At 37.4% G+C, this 16,605-nt stretch overlaps 2 protein-coding genes across 2 annotated transcripts; one reads left to right on the top strand and one right to left on the bottom strand.

Annotated features, from left to right (window-relative positions):
• The first annotated feature begins 5,187 nt into the window (after positions 1-5,187).
• On the top strand, positions 5,188-10,323 carry LOC116214633. The gene is made up of 2 exons (XM_031550026.1): positions 5,188-5,476; positions 8,349-10,323. The coding sequence occupies exon 2, from the start codon at positions 9,242-9,244 to the stop codon at positions 10,037-10,039; it is 798 nt and encodes a 265-aa protein (XP_031405886.1). The 5' UTR covers positions 5,188-5,476; positions 8,349-9,241; the 3' UTR covers positions 10,040-10,323.
• Positions 10,324-13,468: 3,145 nt separating this feature from the next.
• LOC116214627 lies at positions 13,469-15,762 on the bottom strand. The gene is made up of 3 exons (XM_031550017.1): positions 14,482-15,762; positions 14,184-14,363; positions 13,469-13,987 (listed from the first exon to the last, which is right to left on the bottom strand). Exons 1-3 carry the CDS (start codon positions 15,469-15,471, stop codon positions 13,781-13,783), a joined length of 1,377 nt encoding a protein of 458 aa, XP_031405877.1. The 5' UTR covers positions 15,472-15,762; the 3' UTR covers positions 13,469-13,780.
• Positions 15,763-16,605: the final 843 nt, after the last annotated feature.

Here is a 16,605-nt window from a genome sequence, read left to right as displayed (position 1 = left end):
AAATTCATTAAAAAGTGTAAAATTTTAAAAACTCGAAATGTTTGAGAAAATTGCATTAAAAAATCGAGCATTTGAGGGTATCTGACTGGACCCATTTTTGTTTTTGCTTTCATGTATATAGATAGATTGTAAATAATTTGATAAGTAGTGAAAATGAAAATAAACAAAAAAACTAAAGACAAAGTAAACTTTAAAAACAGTGGCCAAGGAGTGAATGGATAGAGGGAGTTTGTGAGACTTATGGAGTGACGTGAGGAGAAAAAGGTGAAATTTTGCAGGGAAATATTAAGTGTAATGATTTTACAACTTTATTCCTATATTTAATGCATTATTGTTTCCACTTTCAATATTATAGTTAGACTATGTTCATCCCTAGTCTCTGATTTATGTCTCTAAAGTGGGTTCCTCACTGCCATATAATCGCTACATCATTCAGAGACAATCTTAATAAAAAGAGAGACTCACAACTTCAGTCATAATCTCTATTTTTTAGTCTCTGATTGGGTTCCACAATTTGAATTATAAAAAAAATGAAAAACGGGTTGCCCGCGTGAGACCCATGGCTGCCACGCGGTAGCCACTAATTGGGTCTCTTGCGAAGAGAGACATCTTTGTGTAGAGAAAAGTGCCCCAGCGGGGTTCTATCTGATAGAGATGCCACATCAGCGTCTCTCAAAGGGGAGAGGCTCCCGCTGGACACAATCTAAGAGTTAATGAGGGTAGTTTTGTAAAATTACCACAAAAGTAAATATCAAAGGACACGAAGTTTTCCTGTTATATAGTAGTACATAATAGATATTACTCATTATCTTTACATATATATATATATATTTAAAAAAAATTGATAAGCTTTTGTCATGCTTTATGGGTGACAAAAGTTCTCATTTGCCATAGCCGACAAAGCATTATTGAATGACTTTTGCACATATAAACGATTGCCAAAATGTTTGGTTAGAACTAATGTGGTTAATTCAATCAGTTTGGAGCTTTTTCCTTTAAACAACGTCTCGGGTTAAAGTTTTGTGGATAGGCTCAACTTGATGGCGCTTAGAGCGTTCGACATTACTGCCTTCCTTTTCGCCGGTGACAAGTCTGTGGGCAGCTTCTTCTCTCCTTTTAGCGCTCTCTCAAGACCACGTTGCACGAGCAAAGCTTTCATCTTGATCTTCCAAAACCCAAAGTCGTTTGTACGCCAAACTTCTCCACCTCGAACTTTGCTCCCGACATCTTCACCCATTTCGAGACTGTAGCTCTAATACTAATTTGTTGTGGAAGATGCCGAATTCGAGAAATCAAGAGCGAGAATAAGGCATAATGAACACCGAGATATACGTGGTAAAACCCTATGAGTGAGGGAAACGTCCACGGACAAAGCAGAAGACTCAACTAGATCGATAAGCTGAAGACTACAACCTCGAGATCACACCAGTGTTTTTCAGCCCTCGTTACAAGATCTAAACCCGAGAAGAACCTTACAATCCTCTCAATTCTCACTACTCTCTCACTCTGTGAACCCAAGAGACTCAAATAGTGTAAACTTGAGAATTCTCAAGAAGATTACCCGTGATTCTCACACAACGTGTTCCCTCTCCCCTTTAAATAGATACAATACTTTCTCAATATCACAATGATATCCTAATATAATCTTATGATATTTCTCCGTTAAAATATTCTGAAGATATTCTAGAATTATCTTTAATATTCCTTAAAGATAATTTTCATATTTAAAGATCTAAGAGATACAATGAAATCCATACAAATAGGAAATATAATTTCAGAATAATTTGAGATCTCGCCCCTTCCTTTTTTGTCCGATCTCGTTACCGCTTCGGGTCTTTGGGTTCTCCATTGAATACGAGACATACTCAATAGGATATCAGCCAAAATTTTGCCAAAATGCTGCCTTTACATTTAGTTCTTTAGTTCCTAGGCTATTCTTTGTTCCGTCGTACAACCTAATGTATAGTTTATTCCTGGGATCCGTCAAGCTGTTTCAAATATATTTCCGTGTTTCAGTTGGTACAAAAGTCAATTTCCTTTGTATTTCTTTCCAGTTCAATGCAATCGATTTCTTTCAGCATAATTCTACTTACTTACGTTTTATTTCCCACACGAAGTTAAATTTCCACATATCTCGACTTTTTCATTCTAAGTTCTTTTGCACTGTAAGACCCCAAATCAATCGTTTTGTTCAGAAGTCAGTTTAGCGCGCTTCCCCAATTTGGAGAATAATTGTCTCTAGCATGTCCATATTACGTGACCCATGTCATGAGTTTTTTGTCTACACATGTAAACTAGAATCGATTTTCAAGGTTGTAAATGAATATTTTTGAACGAACTTATTGCACTAAACATGATTCTGGTGAAGATTATTTCCCAATGTGAACTTATACTTTCAGCTTTCAAGCACGAAAAAAATAAATAAAAAATAATGAATTTATATGTTAGTGACATTGAAACCACCTTCTATTAGTTGGCACTATCTATATGCAATAATAAAAAAGAGAAGCAAGCATAAGAGAGTGCCACTAGGACAAATGTATGTTCACGTTAAGCAACTTTTAAGTCCTGCCAAATTACGACAAATGCCACAATATTATGGTGCCATTTGGCTCATGGAAGTCCAAAAGTCCATAGATTGCATGAGTATAAAGGTTATAAATATCTAAAAGATTCAAATAGACGGAAGCCTAATGGTTCTAACTCATGGAAATCCAAACATATGAATTTATTGGAACTCGAAAAGTCTCTTAGATCCAAATGCCATATATATATATACATACATTTATATAAAGGACGAATATTCTCTTTTGCTACTAGACGATGATAAGATTTGTGCTCTGAAATTTGTCGTTGCTGATAGACCACCAAGATGCTAGTCGATTTCTTGATGATGACTTTTAAGATGATGAGGTTATGATTTGTTATCTTGATTTTATTAGTCATAAACTTCTCTATATTCAACAGATGACTTAATGTTTTTGCCAGATAATGGAGATGATAGAGATATTTCTATTAGTGCAAAATACATTTCTACCCCCATCTTAATACTAAAATTGATATTCCACCCTGTTGCCATATTGGTCTAGTTGAAAAAAAATTTGGTCCTTAATCTTTGGCTTCTTTTTCAATTTTGTCCTAATTCATATTCTTTTTCAATATTGTTTCAAGGTGAGACGATTAGTCCACATTTGGTCATATTATTTAGATCATCTTAAATCTGTTGACATGCAAATTCTTGTGGATGAAAAAATATTTGAAACTAAGAAAAAATACATAAAAAAAATATTGATTGTAACTATTTTGTTCGAGATCATCGGTGATCATTAAGGTTTTCTGTTGCCTACGTTGGAGTATTTGCCATTGGCCCTCTACTTGAAACATTGACATCTTAAATTAGGACATCTAAAGTATCATTATTGTGTCAAGATTATAAATTGTGAAAATAGTTGTTCATAACTTCGTGGGAGTGTTGGTGGCATTTATTGCAAAACACGAATATTCGGTATGGGCATCATCTCTCAGTGTCAAATGTAGTGGTTCTGAATATCGATCTCGAGGAGTGGATGTTTGGTTGTCGGACACCCTTGCATTAGATCGTTGAGAGCTTCAATGGTTGTTGACGAGTTGTTCTCTTTCTCTTTTTTATTTCAAAATATATATTTTTTAAAATATTGCACATTAATAAGGTTATCGAAAATTCCAACTTTAAAACCAAAGTGAATAAATGTTGAAAATGATAATAATTCAAAAGAACGGAAATTAAGATGAAAATGAAAAGAAAATAAAGGTTGAGAGTCAAAAGAAGTTTATCTTATTGAGTCAACAAGGTTAATGAAGTGCAGTATCTATTTTGGTTAAGAATGGGGTAAAGTGTCATTGAGCAAAATTTTAGTGGAGGGGAGTGTATTTTACCATTTCTATTATTGTTATTATAATACTTTATTTCGAGTTTATGATTCCTTGATGAACGTAGCTAGTCATTCCATTTCAATAGTAGTTGAAATGATTATCTACAACACGAAACTACCGACATGAAGGAATTTTATTTCTCTTATTAATTATCTTGATCAGGTCGTATACTTACCTTACGCAGAGATAGTTGATCACTTGATTGTCATAGATGTGCGGGCCTTTCGCCTAGTTAAATAAAATATGACTCTAGTTACTAGCTTGTGCGATCAACGACAATTTAAGATATTATTAGAATATGTTTTACACGCCTGTGTAAACTCAACTCGTTGGGTTGGATTGGGCTAAGTGACAATATAAGATAAGTAGAAGGCCACTAATTTCTCCCACTAATTTATTTCTTATTATTCGAGTACAACTACGTATTGAATCATGTAACAAAACGGAGCTTCTGGGATCATTAAAACAACCACTACGTTGGGTTAACTTAAAAGCAATTGCATTAAATTGACGGAATTGCTTACAGCAAAGAGAGGAGAGAGCAAATAGATAGGCGGATGCGCGTAATTGAAGGGAGAGAAAATTACTCATTAATTTACGAATTTTTATTAAAAAAAATGGACCTCAGTTTCCATCAACTTCTCTTTCACTCAGAACAAAAGACTAATATTTTCACATCCAACCTACATTTTGAAAATGATGATAGATGAATGGTCAAAAGCTTGAACATAGGCACCGAGAGAGGCAACCATCTAACTATTACCAGACCATTCATCTCCAAAAGCATTCGTCCTACATGCTAGGGAGATGGCTCATGTACTTCATTTAGTACTACAGTTACACAGGCGTGCACTACGTATAGGGAAATATCTTCCCGTTGCTAATCTCACCACCGCAATCTAAAGCAAACTTCATTTTTTGTAGGTAGAGTAGGCACCTGTGAAATCCGGCAATTTCAACTCGAATATAACTAATCATATACGTGATATGTATTTTATATGTATATATGTCTATATATTGCTGCTGGTTGACACTGCTGACTTATATAGGTATTCATATATATCTATACATATACACACACATATGATTATAATGCAGGTGGCTCGAAACGAAAAAAAAAATACTAATGGGCTGATATGCTAGTGTAGACTTGGAATTAGTAAGCCCACATGGCCTCCAATATTCTCTTAGCCCATAATACTTTAATTAATTTTTAATTATCTGCTTCTTGAAGCTTCCCACCGTCTTTTTCATTGCTTTTTGCTTCACTTTGGGTTTTGATTTTCGGGTGGTGTTCGTCGAGCAAAAAAAAAGAGAGGAAACAGAGAGAGAGGGATAGAGAGAAGAAGAAGAAGAAGAAGAGTGAGAGAGAGACAACGGAGTTGAGAAAATTCGAAGGCGAAGAGGCTGAACTTCGGGGAGCTTTGCAATGGAGCAAGAGCTCTGTTGTTTTCTTTCGTCCTAGGTAGATCAGAGCACCGTGAGGCGACTAGAAGTACACTAGGGGAAGAAACCGAATGGAGGAAGAAAAGGAGGAAAACAATAAGCTTTGAGTTCTTGATTAGTAAGTTGATTCTCCTAACCTTAGATACTCTTATTCACTGAGTTTAGGTGCGAATTAAGCCATTTTCCTCTTCCTTTCAGTTCGGTCTGAGGTTAGATGTACTCACAAATCGAGTAGGTTCGGATGTGGCTTAGTTCTCATTACGTAGTTTGATTCTTCTAATTTCATGGGTTGCATAGCTGGTCCGATTTCATTCAGCTGAGAATAGGTTTCGAAACAAAACTTACTTTGATGTTTACAGGAAGATTTATGCATATTTTTCCCACTACAGTTTAGTCTAAGGTGTGGTTTACTAATTGGATAGTGAGATTGAGTAAGTAAACCGTGAGTTTGATTTGATTATATGGCTGGAATTTATGTATATATAGACACACACACCACGCATATTTGATATTTGGAAAAGGAAGATATGTGTTTTGATGAGTTTTAATGTTTTTGGACTACCTAATACGTTATACTTTAAAAAAAGTGGCCAGGGAGTGAATGGATAGAGGGAGTTTGTGGGACTTGTGGAGTGACGTGAAGAGAAAAAGGAGAAATTTTGAGGGGAAATAATAAGTTTAATGATTTTACAGTTTTATTCCTATATTTAATGCATTATTTTTTCCACTTTCAATATTATAGTTAGACTATGTTCATCCCTAGTCTCTTATTTATGTCTCTAAAGTGGCCTCTCACTGCCACATAATCACTACATCATTCAGAGACAAACTCAATAAAAAGAGAGACTCACGACTTAATTATTGGTCTTTGATTGGGTCTTACAATTTAAATTAAAAAAAAATGAAAAAGGGATTGCAATTGCAGCATGGGGCCCATGGCTGCCACGCGGCAACCACTAATTGGGTCTCTTGCAAAGAGAGACATCATTGTGCAGAGAAAAGCACCCCATCGGGGGTCCCTCTAATAGAGGTGCCACATCAGCGTCTCTTAGAGGGGAGAGACAAACCCCCCGCGGCTAAATACAATCTCAGAGTTAATGAGGGTAGTTTTGTAAAATTACCACAAAAGTAAATGTTAAAAGACACCAAGTTTTCCCTTTATATAGTAGTATATAATAGATATTATGCATTATCTTTATATATTTATTTATTTTAAAAAAAAATTGATAATCTCTTATCATGCTTTATGGGTGACCCAAGTTCTCATCTGCCATAGTCGACAAATCATTATTGAATGACGTTTGCACAAATAAATGACTGCCAAAATGTTTGGTTAGCACTAACGTGGGTTAGTTCAACCGGTTTGACATTTTTTTCTTTAAACAATGTCTCGGGTTAGAGTTTTGTGGATAGGCTCAACTTGATGGCGCTTAGAGCGTTCGACATCACCGCCTTCCTTTTCGCCGGTGGCAAGTCTGCGAGTAGCTTCCTTCTCTCCTTTTAGTGCTCCCTCAAGACCATGTTGCACTAGCAAAGCCTTCATCTTGATCTTCCATAGCCCAAAGTCATTTGATCCGCCAAACTTCTCCACCTTGAACTTTGCTCCCATCATCTTCACCCATTTCGAGACCGTAGCTCTGATACCAATTTGTTGTGGAAGATGTTGAATTCGAGAAATTTAGAGCGAAAAACATAATGAATACCGAGATATACGTGGTAAAACCCTCTAAGTGAGGGAAACGTCCACGGACAAAGCAGAAGATTCAACTAGATCGATAAGTTGAAGATTACAAATTCGAGATCACACCCGTGTTTTTCAGCCCTTGTTACAAGATCTAAACCATAGAAGAACCTTACAATTCTCTCAATTCTAACGACTCTCTTACTCTGTGAACTCTAGATACTCAAAGAGTGTAAACCCGAGAATTCTCAAGAAGATTACCCGTAATTCTCACACAACGTGTTGTCTTGATATAAGACCCTATCCCCTTTAAATAGGTACAATACTTTCTCAATATCACAAAGATATCCTAATATAATCTTAGGATATTTCTCTTGTAAAATATTCTAAAGATATACTAGAATTATCTTTAATATCCCCTAAAGATAATTTTCATATTTAAAGATCTAAGAGATATAATACAAATAGGAAATATAATCTCAGAATAATTTAAGATCTCGCCCATTCCTTTTTCGTCCGATCTCGTTACCACTTCGGGTCTTTGGATTCTTCATTGAATACGAGACATACTCAATAGGACATCGGCCAAATTTTTGCCAAAATGCTGCCTTTACATTTAGTTCTGATATGATCCAACTAGAGGACCCTTCGCATGGGCTTGAGGAAGAATCCCAGGATGATAGGGTCGGGCATGAAGGCGAGCTTTGGGATAAGCATGTACCAGCTAGAGCAAGTTCAAGAGTACGAGTTAAGCGAATCCAACAAGCTATGCAAAGGCTGTTATTGCATGTCCATGAAGGAGAAGTCGAGCTCTTGGGCGGGCTGCATATGGAACAAGAAGCCACGACTGTTCATATCTTAGAAATCTATTTAGAAGATGATCCAAGTTCAAAGGGCTGAATTCAGTTGCTTTTCAATAACTTAGGCCTATTTTATTTTGGGCTCATTATACTTAGGATTTATTTTAGCCAAGCCCATTAGCCCATTGAGGTTATCAGCTAGTATCTCTCTATAAATAGGTATGTGACCTCCCTAGAAAAGAGAGATCAGTTTTCATTGAACTTTATGAGAGAGGTTTTCTCTGAGTTGTTCTGCAGCAACTTCGCCGATATTGCAAGTGTGATGACTTGTGATTCCCGACATTTATAATATTGGTTTCTAGCTCTTTATAGCTAGTGGGTCAATATTCCGTTTATAATATTGGTTTGTGGCTCTTTATAGTCATTGGGTCAATATTTCCTATCCTTGAAACCTTCATCGGACGATCTCGGGTTTGATCTCATTCTATTGTTGTTGGGTCTCGCGGCAGGTTCGTCGAGGTTCGCATCATTTGGTATCGGAGCTTTGGCTCCAATCCAGGTTTCACCTATCCTGTTTTGTTCTGTTGTTATCCATTGTCCTTAGGGTTTGTAAATCGTTGATAGAAGTTGTGATTTTTGTTGGCTGATTCCAACTATCCTGAAGAACCTTAAAGTTTCAGTTTATCTTATTGGAGATCCCAAAAAAAAAATTTCGTCCAAAAAAATACAGAGGAAAAAAAGGAAAAAAGTTGAAAAAAAGAAGAAGAAAGGAAAGAGCAATTATTTGTAAAATCTTTACTTTACTTTTGGGGTGGAAGAAGCTTCCTTAGATATCACTGCTAATCAAATGAAGTAGGGAATTCCAAAAGTTTCATGTTATTTTCTTTTATACCTGCCATTATCCCTAAATTACTTTCCTTTATATATTCTTATTTACTTTGATGAACAATTGGCATATAAAGTGCAGTTGGGAAATCTAATATTGTTTCCTTTCAATCGCATATTTTCCTATCATATTTTTTTTTTGTCTCTTAGAATAATTCATTCCTTCCATTTCGATACTTTCCATAAATCTCTTGTTTCCTTATTCCCACAAATCTTCCTTGTACATCTCAGTTGTTTAGTGAACTTTATCTACCACATTATTTCATTTCTTATTTAGGTTTGGATCCTAAAATCAACTGATTTTACTCTTGCGATTGAATTGCTTAGTTTCTTAGGAACTTTGAGGAGAAAATCTAGAGAGAAAAAAAAGAGGCAAGAGTGGTGAGTATATCAGAGGGTAAAAGCGTAAAATTGATGAAACATGAGTGTTGAGTGACATTAATTTTGAGTGCAAACACGTGAGCGAGTGGTTGTGAGGTCCATCTCTATTTCTAAAGTTTCACTTGCAGATTTCATCATGCCACAAGAAAGCAGTGGCAATGATCAGAATAACGGAGGAACTGATTACAACATGATGATCCGAGATTTGCAGCAACAATTTGAGCGCATGAATGTGATGGTTGATTTGATTTACGATCGGTTGGAACGGCGAGACAAACAGATTGAACAGTTGCTAGATGGCTATGATGAAGCTTCCGGTTCATCCTCTTGCAAATTGAAGTGGGGTTCTTCGATGAAGAAGGAAGAGAAAATAGCCTTGAAGCCAATAAAAGAGAAACTCACAAACAAGTTTCAACCCAATGACAAAGAGAATGGTCATATTGCTTCTCAATTCCTGGACAGCAATGGTCGAAACGCAATACTATTGCCGCTTCCACCCAACCAAATGGATGAAGAGCAGCTTCAAAGCAAGCATTCCTTTGGCGAGAAAAGTGAGGAATTCAAGAATGTCTTTCTCGAGCAAATGCCACTAGAACAGTCACCAATCAAGTTGGTTGTCATAGATTCGAGGACGAATCCTTTTGAAGAGAGGGGGAATGATATGATCCAGCTAGAGGACCCTTCGTTCGGGCTTGAGGAAGAATCCCAGGATGACAGGGCCGGGCATGAAGGCGAGCTTTGGGATAAGCATGTGCCAACTAGAGCAAGTACAAGAGTACGAGCCAAGCGAATCCAACAAGCTATGCAAAGGCTGTTATTGCATGTTCATGGAGGAGAAGTCGAGCTCTTGGGCGGGCTACATGTTGAACAACAAGCCACGACTGTTCATATCCTAGAAATCTATTTAGAAAATGATCCCAGTTCAAAGGGTTGAATTCAGTTGCTTTTCAATAACTTAGGCCTATTTTATTTTGGGCTTATTATACTTAGGATTTATTTTAGCCAAGCCCATTAGCCCATTTTAGTTATCAGCTAGTATCTCTCTATAAATAGGCATGTGGCCTTCCTAGAAAAGAGAGATCAGTTTTCCTTGAACTTTGTGAGAGAGGTTTTCTTTGAGTTGTTTTGCAGCAACTTCGCCGATATTGCAAGTGTGATGACTTGTGATTCCCGACATTTATAATATTGGTTTCTAGCTCTTTATAGCTAGCGGGTCAATATTCCGTTTATAATTTTGGTTTGTGGCTCTTTATAGTCATTAGGGGGTAAATTACAAAAAAAACCCAAATTTTGTAAAATATCTCAATTTTGTCCTAAATTTTGTTTTGTAACAAAAAAAACCATAAGTTTTCTAAAATGTCTCAAAAATGACCTCCGTTATAACTTCCGTCAATTTTTGCTGCTGATGGTGGGTCCCTTTAACAGTCCACGTAGGTCACACGTAGGCTAGTGGGTCCCTTTAACAATCCACGTAGGTCACACGTAGGAAAAAATTGACGGAAGTTATAACGGAGGTCATTTTTGAGACATTTTAGAAAACTTATGGTTTTTTTTGTTACAAAACAAAATTTAGGACAAAACTGAGACATTTTACAAAACTTGGGTTTTTTTTTGTAATTTGCCCAGTCATTAGGTCAATATTTCCTATCCTTGAAACCTTCATCGGACGATCCCGGGTTTGATCTCATTTTATTGTTGTTGGGTCTCGCGGTAAGTTCGTCGAGGCTTGCATCAAGTTCTCTAGTTTCTAGGCTACTCTTTGTTCCGTCAATGTACAGCCTAATGTATAGTTTATTCCTGTGATCCGTCAAAGCTGTTTCAACTATATTTCCATGTTTCAGTTGGTACAAAAGTCAATTTCCTTTGTATTTCTTTCCAGGTCAATGAAATCAATTTCTTTCAGCCTAATTCTACTTACTTACGCTTTATTTTCTACACGAAGTTAAATTTCCACATCTCTCGACTTTTTTATTCTAAGTCCTTTTGCATTGTATGACCTCGAATCAATCGTTTTGTTTAGAAGTCAATTTAGCGCTTACACAATCTAGAGAATAATTGTCTCTAGCACGCCCACATCACGTGACCCGCGTCATGAGTTTTTTGTCGACACATGTAAAACTAGAATCGATTTTCAAGGTTGTAAATGAATATTTTTCAATGAACTTATTGCACTAAACATGATTCTGGTGAAGATTATTTCCCAATGTGAACTTATACTCACAGCTTTCAAGCACGAAAAAATTAAATAAAAAATAATGAATTTATATGTTAGTAACACTGAAACCACCTTCTATTAGTTGGCACTATCTATATAATAATAAAAAAGAGAAGCAAGCATAAGAGAGTGCCACTAGGACAAATGTATGTTCACTTTGAGCGACTTTTAAGTCCCGCCAAATTACGACAAACGCCACAATATTATGGTGCCATTTGGCTCATGGAAGTTCAAAAGTTCATAAATTGCATAAGTTAAAAAGTCAAACAGACAGAGGCCTAATGATTCTAACTCATGGAGATCTAAACATCTGAATTTATTGGAATTTGAAAAAGTCTCTTAGATCCAAATGCCATATATATATATATAAAGGACGAATATTCTCTTTTGCTACTAGACGATGATAAGATTTGCTCTCTGGAATTTGTCGTTGATGATAGACCACCAAGATGCTCATATGAAAAAAGGTTTAGTGGATTTCTTGATGACGACTTTTAAGATGATGAGGTTATGATTTGTTGTCTTCATTTTATTAGTCATAAACTTCTCTATTTTCAACAGATGACTTAATGTTTTTTCCAGATAAAGGAGACGATAGAGATATTTCTATTAGTGTAAAATACACTCCTCTCCCTTGAGATTTTGGCTAATAAAACTCCAACCCAATCAAAATAAACACTATACCCCCATCTTAATACTAAAATTGATATTCCACCCCGTTGTCCATATTGACCTAGTTGAAAAAAAATTTGGTCCTTAATCTTTACCTTATTTTTCAATTTTGTCCTAATTCATATTCTTTCAATATTGTTTCAAGGTGAGATGGTTAGTCCACGTTTGGCTATATTGTTTAGATCATCTTAAATCCGTTGACATGCAAATTCTTGTGGATGAAAAAATGTTTGAAACTAAGAAAAAATACATAAAAAAATATTGCTTATAACTATTTTGTTTGAGATCATCGGTGATCATTAAGGTTTTCTGTTACCTACGTTGGAGTATTTGCCATTGCCCCTCTACTTGAAACATTGACATCTTAAATTAGGACATCTGAAGTATCATTATCGGGCCAAGATTATAAATCGTGAATATAGTTGTTCATAACTTCGTGGGAGTGTTGGTGGCATTTATTGCAAAATACGAGTATTCGATATGGGCATCATCTCTCAGTGTCAAATGTAGTGGTTTTGAATATTGATCTCGAGGAGTGGATGTTTGGTTGTCAGACACCCTTGCTTTAGATCGTTGAGAGCTTCAATGGTTGTTGACGAGTTGTTCTCTTTCTCTTTTTTATTTCAAAATATTTTTTAAAAAAAAATATTGCACATTAATAAGATTATCAAAAATTGAAACAGTAAAACCAGAGTGAATAAATTGTGTAACGTTGAAAATGATAATAATTCAAAAGAACAAAGAATTAGTATGAAAATGAAAAGAAAATAAAGGTTGAGGGTCAAAAGAAGTTTATCTTATTAAGTTAACAAGGTTAATGAAGTGGAGTATCTATTTTGGCTAAGAATGGGGTGGAGTGTCATTGAGCAAAATCTTGGGGGAGGAGAGTGTATTTTACCATTTTTATTATTGTTATTATAATACTTTCTTTCGAGTTTATGATACCTTGATGAACGTAGCTGGTCATTTCATTTCAATAGCGGTTGAAATGATTTTCTACAACGCGAAACTACCGACATGAAGGAATTTTATTTCTCTTTAATTATCTTGATCAAGTCGTATACTTACCTTATACAGAGATAGTTGATCAGTTGATTGTCATGGATGTGTGAGCCTTTCGCCTAGTTAAATAAAATATGACCTAGTTACTAGCTTGTGCGGTCAATGAAAATTTAAGATAGTATTAGAATATGTTTTACACGCCTGTGTTAAACTCAACTCGCTGGACTGGATTGAGCTAAGCTACAATATAAGATAAGAAGAAGGCCACTAATTTCTCCCACTAATTTATTTCTTATTATTCGAGTACAATTACGTATTGAATCATGTAACGAAACGGAGCTTCTGGGATCATTAAAGCAACCACTACGTTGAATTAATTTAAAAGCAATTGCATTAACTTGATGGAATTGCTTGTAGCAAAGAGAGGAGAGAGCAAATAGATTGGCGGATGTGCGTAATTAAAGGGAGAAAAAATTACTCATTAATTTACGAATTTTTATTTTAAAAAAATTCGTAAATGACTTGGTATTCAATGTTTCGGACCAAACAAATGTTGATGAATCCAAGCATAATCTTGTATTGATAACAGCAACCACAAGGGTTCAGCTTAAATGCAAAAGGAGTTTCCATAGGCACCAAGAGAGGCAACCATCTAGCTATTACCATACCATTCATCTCCAAAAGCATTCCTCCTACATGCTAAGGAGCTGGCTCATGTTCTTCATTTAGTACTGCAGTTTCACAGGCGTGCACTACGTATAGGGAAATATCGTCCCGTTGCCAATCTCACCACCGCAATCTAAAGCAAACTTCATTTTCTGAAGATAGAGTAGGCAACAAACTGAACAAGGTGTAACAATCTAATGGTCCCTGATGTTGGATACCCCCAACCCTTTCAATCTTCGCATCTTTAAGCTTGTGCCTCCAACACCTGGGCTCACCCGAACAGCACTCGATATTCTCTTCCCTGTTTGCGAGCGCATCACATATGTACTACAGGGGCAAACGAGTTGCTGGTGGATCAGAATCAAGTCAAAAGAAGCATCCCTTTCCAAGCCTAAGGATTACAGCCAGCACAAAGACTAAAAGGCAAACAGCTGACAATATATTCAGATTCGTATCGACTATATTGCTGATCATCAGTGCTTTTCATGGGTCAAAGACCTGAAATGATGGCAAGAGATTGTACCTTTAGTAAAGGTTTTGCAGCCCTTAGAAGAAAAGTTGTAGGTTGGCAAGCTGAAAATAAGCCATCCAGGATAAGGGGGTAGTTCGACTGAGATGCCGCAAGCACGAGTTTCAGATATTGTATTCCAGGTGCTGATAAAACCACTTTCTTGGTCATCTCATCTTCCATTTCATCGTCCCACTACAAGCACATAACAGCGAGAAAGAAAACAACAACAGGAAACAATGTGAAGAAGCAAAAGCAGTAAGAAAAACTGACAGCACATCAGTGAGCTAAAATGCTACGATCTGACACGAACCTCATAGAGAAGTACAGTTGATTCGAGGCATCTAAATGCTGTAGAACATCCATCGAGGAATTTCTGGAACTCCTGGAACCAGACAGCAGTAGGATCTTGCCACAAAAGAAACTCGAATCCAGTGGCACAACTGTAAGGAGAATTCTCCGTCCATATCGAGGGCAGTGTCTTACCCATCTCATAGTAGAAAGATGACAACTTCGGGGTGTCCATTCTTATGTCCACCAAGTTATCACAATTCTCTATCGAGATCTTTTTCAGAAGTGGATTTGAAATCCTGATTCTTTTCAACAACATGCATCCCTGCAGAATCAAGCTTTCCAGCAGAGGGAATTTGGAAAGGAATCGACAGAACAGCTCGTCCGTCTGGTCAAGGCCCATTAGTTCTAAGCAGCTGACACTCGGACTTACATGAACTGCTAAACCAATGTCCTGTACACGCATATATTGGCATCTGCAACCGAGCTTAAAGCTTTCCAAGCCCGGGGCTTTAATGCTGACAACCTTAATCTCAGGGCCCGTCCCAGCCACCGTTACTCTCTTGAGATAATGGAGATTTGGGACTTCGATCTCGGATAAGAGACCGCAGGAGCTCAAAGAAAGATCTTCAAGTAAAGGGCAGCCGCCGAGGAGTCTCTGAAGCATCTGATTGTCAATAAGAGTATATACCAAATGAAGCAATCGCAGAGACGGAAGGCTCACGGCACTAATCCCATCAATCTTTACCCCACCGGTCAATGTTAAGGACTTGATGAACTCAGCAGATAAAACCCTTGCGGGAATCGAGTATGGCAAATCGGACATGATGTTTATGCTTAGCTCCTCAACGTGACAGTCTAAGGCCATACCTAACCATCGATCTAGGTGAGGAGCCACCTCCGCGTTCACAAAGATCCTGAACCTCGGCATCCCGTCGCGGGACCTCATCAGGGCATCGTCCACGAACCTGACGAATCTCTCGCCGTACTCCTTGCCGAGCCCGGTTTCCATGAAGCCGCTGACAGCCGCGTCCGGTAGGATGAGCCATGGTTTGAAGTCGGAAATCTGGAACGATCGCCAGGTCCGCAGCCACGACTTCGATAGCTAACTGGTCCTCGCTACTTCCTTGATGCTCGGTATGAAGGAGAGGATGTGATGCTTGACATGCTCGGGCAAAGTCGAGATTTTGTCATCATCCATCTCCGCCGCCGGCCCCGCCTCTCCTTTTCTCGCCTTCCAGCGAAACTCCTCTCCCACTCCGTTTGCTTCCCCAAGGTAGAAGCTGCAATGTGGACAAAAATTGACCGTACAAGAGGCAAAGAGACAAATTTTGAATTAAAGGCCCAGTCTGCGTAGGAGAACCCGTTGGGAAGGGTGTGGGAAAAAATCACGCACCGACTCAAAATTAATGATCCATTGTTAATGAAGATTAAATAATGTTTTTCATTAAGGGTAAATTCTTGGATCACTAAACTCAAGAGACACACTCTGTTGTATCACCCAAACACCGAAATTCGTCATTCATAACAGGTGGATTAAAAAGTCAGTTGAAACAACATCTACAGAGTTCGAATAAAAATTCTGACCATTTAGAACATAGCTCCGCGTGTGGTGAAGCCGTTGCCAGAGTTTCATCACCATCGGAGTTCGTTTTCCCTTCCGATCGGCGTTTGATCTCGCCCTGCGCGCTGCCCAGTTCGATCCAAATTCTACTTTGTTCTTATGCCGATCAGCCTCTGTTTGTGCTAAAAATTAACCCTCACAAAGGTGGGTCCTTGGGCCTATTAAAGTCCTATAAAAGTCCAATACGATTTGAGTCCAACTTCCTCCAAATTGGAGGAATACCCAACAAACTCTCATTCCTGACTATTTGGAGGCTTCAAACACACCAGCTATACTTCGGCAAACATGGAGCTTCTCCTTAGCAAGAGGTTTTGTCATCACATCAGCTCCATTCTCGTCAGCGTACACTTTGTCTAGTTTCACTAACTTAGGTTCCAACACATCTCTAATCCAATAAAACTTAATATCGATATGATTCGACCTTGAATGGAAAATGAGATTCTTGCAAAGAAGAATGACGCTTTGGCTATCACAGTATTGAACATACATCTCTTACTTCAAGCTCAACTCTTGCAAAAACTT

The sequence above is a fragment of the Punica granatum genome, chromosome 7, assembly GCF_007655135.1.
Source record: "Punica granatum isolate Tunisia-2019 chromosome 7, ASM765513v2, whole genome shotgun sequence".
Classification (NCBI taxonomy): domain Eukaryota; kingdom Viridiplantae; phylum Streptophyta; class Magnoliopsida; order Myrtales; family Lythraceae; genus Punica; species Punica granatum.
The sequence above is the reverse complement of the archived record's forward strand: the minus strand, read 5'-3'. Positions and strand labels throughout refer to the sequence as shown.